The sequence below is a fragment of the Natrix helvetica genome (genome assembly GCF_964273705.1).
Source record: "Natrix helvetica genome assembly, chromosome: 2".
In the NCBI taxonomy this organism is placed as follows: Eukaryota; Metazoa; Chordata; class Lepidosauria; order Squamata; family Natricidae; genus Natrix; species Natrix helvetica.
The window spans coordinates 7,758-14,685 of NC_138552.1; the positions used below are offsets into that span (position 1 = coordinate 7,758).

A 6,928-nucleotide genomic window follows, 5' to 3' on the forward strand; every position below is an offset into this window, starting at 1 on the left:
CAAGCAGCGACAGGTGGAGGCTCCTGACACAGGGGGATCCAAACGGTACTTATTGACTGAATCCACGGGCCACGTTGCAGCTCACTTATAACACCACTTCAAAACCATCAAGCAACATCCGCCTATCCCGAGTGGACAAAAAGGCCAGCGCTAGTCTAAACATCTGGCCGTCTGTGACTCATCGTCGTCGTCGTCGTCGTCATCATCATCATCATCCTGAAAAGATTTACATAACCAGGATTAAAAAGCATAACCTCAGGTCTGCTGGGCACTTTTGCAATCCTCCATATCTGAAGGCGGTTCCACGGAGTCTCTCTCTCTCTCCCTCCCTCCCTCCCTCCCTCTCCTAGATAGCTCACAAGGACCGGAAACATTGTTTTTATTTAGTATCCTTTTCTGGTGTATGTTGATTGCCTTTTTTAGTCTCCTATCTCTATCACCGAGTGTTGTCTCTTAGGATTTATGATTGCATTTTATAGTCATGATGGGGATTGATCACTTGTTGCTTGTATGGACACTCACAGCCTGCGCACCGGAGACAAATCCCTTGCGTAATTCACACTTGGCCAATAGAGAGTTCTGTCCCATTCTAAAAAACAACCCCCGGGGACAACCAGGAAATGCGGGGGGAGGGGGCGCTTCTGTTGAGGTAAGGCCGGGGTTCAACGGGGGAGGGGCAAGCCAAGCTCGGGCTGCCATTCTGCCATTCATGTGCGGGGCAGCGGGCTGGACTAGAGCATCTCCAAGGCCCCATGACGTCGGGCCTTCAGCCCAGCGCCGCCAGGGAGCGGCCGGCTGTGCCCGAGGGCGAACCCGGCGCCCGCGCCCAATGACGTCAGAAGGCGCTGGATTTTCCCAGGTTCGACTGACGGCCGCACCAGCCAGTGTGCGGCCGCGAGAGAGGCGGGACAAGAGAAAGACGGACGGAGCGCGAGACACTTCCTGGGGGTGACGTCATCTGTGCCGTGTTGGAAGGGGCGGCGCGGGCGGCGCGGAACTGTCCAGCAGCCGGGGGCTCTTGCCCGGCTTCCCTTCCCGGGGCGGCATGGCCGAGCACGACCTGCTGGACTGGCTGCTGCGGGAGGAGCCTTTCCTGGGGAGCGAGCCGGAGCCAGAGCCCTGGGGCTTCCCGAAGGTGAGCGGCGGACCGGGCGGGCGGGTGGGGGGCGGTGCCCCCGGCTGGCGCTGGTTGCTCCCGCTGCCTCTCGCCCCGCAGGAGGAGGAGGAGGAGCTGGAGGAGCTGCTGCGGTGCCTCTGGAGTCCCGTCGGGAAGGAATGGGACGGCTTGGGCGAGCCCTCCGGCCAGAGCAGCCTCGCCGAGGACCGGAGCCCGTCTCCCGCCGGCAGCCTCCTTGGCTCGGGCCGCCTGGAATGGGAGCACAACTACTCCCTGCCCCTGCCTGCCGCCGCGGCGCCCACCGAGCCCTCCTGGGAGGCGGCCGAGGGCGACGTGGCCATCGACCTGGGTGAGCGAGGCTGGCCGAGTCTTCCCGGCGTTCCGGGCCGGGCTAGGGGTCGGGGGCTGCTGTGGGGCTGGTCCTCTGAGCGAACCTCCGGCCCTTCCTGCCGCTTTCTTGGGCCGCGCAGAGGATGGAGAAATGGGCGGGAGGGAAACAGCCGCAGCCACCCAGAAGAGTCACCTGAGACCTGCTGCTCCCACTCTGGTTCTCCGGCAGGGAGGGGGAAAGCCGCTTTGCCACTTGCAACAGCCTGACTTCAGTGAGGCATTTGATAAAATAGACCACCGCCTACTTCTTGGTAAGATACAAGATGTGGGATAGACAGCACCGCCACCAGATGGATTGGAAACTGGCTGACCAGCCGCCCTCAACCTGCAATCCTCAGTGGAACCGCAACTACAGGGAGGAGGGAAGTACGTAGTGGGCTACCTCAAGGATCCGTCTTAGTCCCAGGACTCCTCAGTATTTTCCATCAATCATTTAGAAGAGGGGGGTAGAAGGGAAATTCTTCAAATTTGCAGATGACACCAAGCTGAGGGGAATTGCCAACACTTTAGGTGATAGACTCGAGATGCAGATGGGTCTTGACAGACTTGAGCATTAGGCCCAATCCAGCAATACACATTTCAGTGATGAGAAAAGTAAGGTCCCGCATCTAGGCAGAAAAATGAAATGCAGGGGTATTGAATAGAATATTTAGAATATTTATTTCTTAGCCGCACCCTCTCCCGAAGGACTCGGGGCGGCGTACAATAAAACAAATAAAATACAAAATACAAATACAAATCTGGACAGGACATACATATAACAAAGACGTATATAAGACGTATACAAGGAGGAGGTAGGCTGATAGATAAAAACAATTAAAAAGTCACAATATTTAAAAGCCCCAATAAATAAATTCAATTGAATTACACTAATAAAAACCCGTCAGGAGCGATATAGTTAGATCATGGTTGAGCCAGGCCAGCTACTTGGAATAGGTGGGTCTCCTTGGAATAGGAGATACTTGGCTCAACAGTAGTAACTGTGTGGGGGACGGGTGTCTGGGGGACCACCGCTTAAGTGTGATGCGGCCGTGTGCTGCAGCTGCCAAAAAGGCCAACCCAGTCCTAGGCTGCATCAACAGAGTGATAATGTCAAGTGTTAGTACTGCTGCATCCTGCTCTAGAAAAGCCACACCTGGAATCCTGCATCCAGTTTTGGTCACCACAGTACAAAAAAGAGGATGAGACTAGAAAGGGTGCAGAGAAGAGCAACAAAAAGGAGACTTGATGGGCAATTGGGGGAACCGGCTGTGTCTAGTCTATTGAAAAGGAGGACTAAGGGTGACAGTGTTCCGATATTTGAGAGGCTGCCACGAAGAAGGGGTGGGGGGTGTGTGTCAAACTATTTTCCAAAGCACTGGAGGGCAAGACAAAAAGCAACTGGTGGAAGCTTATCAAAGAAAGATCCAACCTAAGGAGAAGTTTACTGTTTACAGTGAAAACAAAAGCCGTGGAAGGGTTTGTCTCTGGAAGTTTTCAATGCTCCCAACACTGGAAGTCTCTCAGAAGGCAGCCATTGGTCCAGAATGGTTCAGTGTTTCCTGCTTGAGCAGGGAGTTGGACTGAAAGATCTCCAAGGTCCCTTCCCAAGCCTCTTCTTCAGGGCCTTCAGCTCCAGTCTGCTCTCTTTGGGACAGTAGCTTGCTATTTCCGGGCATCCTCCCGGCTTTTGCAGGAGGCCCTGGAGTCAGCATCCGCCTCTTACCTCTGCCCTTGACTTCCGCACCTCAGGTGGCCTTCGGCCAGGCCAAAAGTCATGGGAGACATGTTTCATAGGGCCACATAGGTTAGAAAGAGGATTTGGCCCTTCCCTCCCAAACCGGTGGCACAGTAAAAAAAAAAGTGGTGGGGGGGGGGGCGCGGATGGCTTTTTAGCTTTTAAGTGTCAGAATGTAGACATTCAGACTTCTAGAGTTGCCAGGGCTCTGGCAAGGGGGTTGCTTGCTCCCCTGTAAGGAAATGTGGAGGGTGCAATTTGAGCAAAACACCCTGGGTCCAGAGAGGCTAATCTGAGGGTTTGGCCCATGAAATGGTCTGTGTGGCATCTTTGTACAAAACCTTGACTTGGGTCGGGAATTGGATTCTCTGAACTCAGCTAGCCTTATGGGGGCTTCCTATGGCTCTGTGCCCCAGCTGGCTTCCCCCAACCCTTGGGCAAACGGCCCACACTGGCACCCCAGGCTGGGCCCATTGGAGCCCATCCCCCTCCATAGCTGGCTGGTTCTGCCAACAAGCCAATGGGGCCTCCCACTAACCAGGCCTGCTCTGGGCAGCTTGGTGTCCTGTGTGAACTCAGGGCAAGGGTGAAGTTTGCATGGAGGGGGGTGGGGGGATGCAGTGCTGCCAGTTGCACAGCTCTCTTTCCTCTTCCAGAAATGTGGGCAGATGGGGAAACCACCGAGGGCCTTGGCTTTCCCACTGCAGCAGTCACAGCGGAGCCCCTGATAGGAGGAGGCCTGCAGGTAAGCAGCTTGGCCAGGCCGCTCTTCTGGAGCCCCTCAGCTTCCCAGGCCCTGACCCTCATCGGCCACCCCCTTTTCTGCTCTTCCAGTTGGACTTCCCCACACTGGTCCTAACAGATGAGGAGAAGCAGCTCCTGGAGAAGGAGGGCATCGCGATTCCCTCCCACCTACCCCTGACCAAGGTGGGCCCTCCTCACCTGGCCTGCGGGACATCCGAAGGCACGGGGGAGAGTGAAAGCCCCCTGCCCCGCTCTTGACTCCAGGAGGGGCAGGGGGGCAGAGCAGCCTGGACCTTGCCCTGCAGGGGGGTCAGCCTGGTGCTCCCTCCAGGCCGTGGGGGAAGGGCGCAGGGCTGAGGGCTGGAAAAAAACCTTGGCAAGCTGGCTAAAGGGCAGGGGCTGCCCGGAGGAGGGGAGGCCTTTGGCTGACCACCCCCACCCCCTGTGCTGCCAGGCGGAGGAGCGAGTTCTGAAGCGAGTCCGGAGGAAGATCCGCAACAAGCAGTCGGCCCAGGACAGCCGGCGGCGGAAGAAGCTCTACATGGACAACCTGGAGAGCAGGTGGGGATCCTGGGGAAGCTCCCTCCCCATGAGGCAGCAGGGCAGGGCGTCCCTCGCTTCCCCTTCCGTCTCCTGGCCGCCTTTCTCCCTGACCCATCTCTCTGCAGGGTGCTGGCCTGCACGGCCCAGAACAGTGAGCTCCAGGAGAAGGTGCAGCTGCTGCAGAAGCAGAACAGGTGAGTTGGGGCAGGGAATGCCCCCTCTTCTTGAGGGTCCTGCAGGCCAACTGGGGGTGGCCATAGCAGCCCCGGGCTTCATTTGCCCACAGACGGATCAAACAATGATCGAAACTGCGCCACTCAATAGGGATGCAGCCCTTGGCTGGTTCGGGGCAGGGGGCTCCCTGCTGCAGTGAGAGCCCCCTGTGGTGCAGGTGGGGGGGTGGGGAGTCAGCCTTGCTCTGTTGCAGGTCCCTGCTTGAGCAGTTGAGGAAGCTGCAAGCGCTTGTCCAGCACTCCTCCACCAAGACGGCTGCGGCGAGTACCTGCGTCCTGGTGAGTTTCTGGCCCTCTGGCCGCCCCTCCCTTGCACCCCTCCAGTCTGCCAGAAAGGGGAGGTGCAAGGAGGGAGGGGGCACGTTTTGACCATGCCAGCTGCGGTCTGATGCCCTCTCTGCCCTCTGCCCAGGTGCTGCTCTTCTCCTTCTGCCTAGTCCTCCTGCCCAGCCTCTATCCCATGGGCGGCCAGAAGCAACCGCTGGGGCAGCATGGAGGTGAGTTTCCAGGGCTGGGCTGGCCCCTGCAACCTCTTAAGCCCCTTCAGGCTAGAGCCTCCCCCCCCCCCCCCAAAGCCTTTTGCAGTTCCTGCAAAGACTGAGCAAACTCCTGGGGGCTAAAAAAACCCACAGCCTTTGGCCTCCCAGCTTCAGTCAGTGCAGAGCCAAGGCGCATGGGTGGAGCAGTTTGGCGCATGGGTGGAAGAGAAGGAGGGGCGTTGTTGACGTCCTTCCCTGGTCGTAAAGAGGAAAGTTCTGGTTTAAGCCAAGCGGCCTCCCAGAGTCCCTGGCAGACGCCTTTGCAAAGGGATATTTTTCGTGGCCAGGGACTCGATGGCATCCCCAGAGGGACAGGGCTGGTTTGGGGGTACTTCTGATAACTTCTTACAAAGGGAGGAAAGGGGCAAGCAGGAGATGCCATCCTACTAAGAAGCACAAAGTTTTGGGGGGCAGTTCATTCCAAGGGAGGAGGAGGAGGAGGCAGGGGAAGGGGAAGCCGCCAGGGACCCCGAGGGGGGCAACCCAGCTCCCCTGCAGTGCTGTGACTGCCCCCTTTTTTCCTTCCAGTGTTGTCCCGAAAGCTGCGGGAGTTGCCAAGTGGGGCTTCCCAGACGTTGGCTGCTGCCCCCCAGCCAGCAGAAGCGACGATGCCCCTCCCCCATCCTGGATCCCCCAGACTGCTTTCGTCAGAGAAAGCTCTGTCTCCCAAAGCCTTTGGGGCTGCAGGAAGCCTCAACGGGTCTGTGGAAGGCCCACGGAGCGCCCTGGGGACCGGGCCTTCCGCCTCAGCCAGCAACGGCAGCTCCTCCTCAGACTCCCATTCTCCTGCCTTGAAGGGGCTCCTCCTGGCCCCCAAGAACCCTCCTCCAGGGAAGGAGAGGGCACTCCCGCCTGCCTCTGTTGACCAGCAGCCTGGCTGGGCAGATGGTGCCCCAAGCGTTATCCTGCAGCCCCATCGCTCTGATGAGATGTGAGGACTGAGGCTGGGGGCCACTTTGCCCACAACGTGTAGATGCTGAGATCTGGAAGGGGAGACTCTGGACAGAGGTGGGGGCAGGGGGGCAGCAGGAAAGCAAGAGAGGCTTTGCCCTGGCAGGGCTCCTCCGATTGGGGCCTCACTTCATTGGCTATCCCCGGGCTCAGAAGGGCCACTGCGAGCCCCAGCAGGCAATGCTGCCCAGACTCTTTGCCCACATCCTAGTTATCTGCCCTCCCTCTCTGGGAGCCCACACCCCAGCCAGCATGAGGCAAGTACGGAGGCTGGCCCACCCCGGAGGGGGACGTTGGGCCTGAAGAGGAAGGATGCTGCAAGGCTTGCTCTTGTCCTGCTTTGTGTGATGTTTTTGTGTAGGGCAACCAATAAATGGCTTGGGAGTGGAGCCCCTCCCCAGCGGCCTCTTGCAGAGGAAGCCCAGCCCCTCCTTTCCCACTGGGGGATTATGGGCCTCCTGCGTGGCCATCCTGCTGGGCCACCTCCAGGACCATCCATCCCCAGCCGCTTCCCTGGGGTGTCTCCATCGCCACTGGGACTGTCCCCAGACTTGTGGAGGGACTTCATCCCTCTCCCAGCATCGGCCTTCCGGGTCGTGTGTAGAGTGCCTGGCTGCCTCCCTTGCAGTCCTGGACCAAAGGGGTCTCTCCTGGGCTGCCCACCGGGCTGGCTTGTGCTCCGAGCTGCAGCCAG

The 6,928-nt window shown here is 58.6% G+C and overlaps 1 protein-coding gene across 2 annotated transcripts; it reads left to right on the plus strand.

Annotated features, from left to right (window-relative positions):
* Window positions 1-931: 931 nt before the first annotated feature.
* On the plus strand, window positions 932-6,647 carry CREB3 (cAMP responsive element binding protein 3). Of its 2 annotated transcripts, XM_081942727.1 has the most exons (9): window positions 932-1,135; window positions 1,217-1,466; window positions 3,881-3,969; window positions 4,059-4,151; window positions 4,423-4,529; window positions 4,637-4,705; window positions 4,939-5,023; window positions 5,157-5,241; window positions 5,812-6,647. In XM_081942727.1, exons 1-9 carry the CDS (start codon window positions 1,046-1,048, stop codon window positions 6,216-6,218), a joined length of 1,275 nt encoding a protein of 424 aa, XP_081798853.1. In that variant the 5' UTR covers window positions 932-1,045; the 3' UTR covers window positions 6,219-6,647. The 2 variants fall into 2 exon arrangements, with proteins under 2 accessions (XP_081798853.1, XP_081798854.1); XM_081942728.1 differs by lacking the exon at window positions 4,059-4,151.
* Window positions 6,648-6,928: the final 281 nt, after the last annotated feature.

Bases quoted from the DNA above. Each gene is read 5' to 3' on its own strand.
- CREB3 (XM_081942727.1), top strand. From the start codon at position 1,046: ATGGCCGAGCACGACCTGCTGGACTGGCTGCTGCGGGAGGAGCCTTTC. The intron at 5,024-5,156 runs GTGAGTTTCTGG...CCCTCTGCCCAG, and splicing joins CGGCGAGTACCTGCGTCCTG to GTGCTGCTCTTCTCCTTCTG. The intron at 5,242-5,811 runs GTGAGTTTCCAG...TTTTCCTTCCAG, and splicing joins ACCGCTGGGGCAGCATGGAG to TGTTGTCCCGAAAGCTGCGG.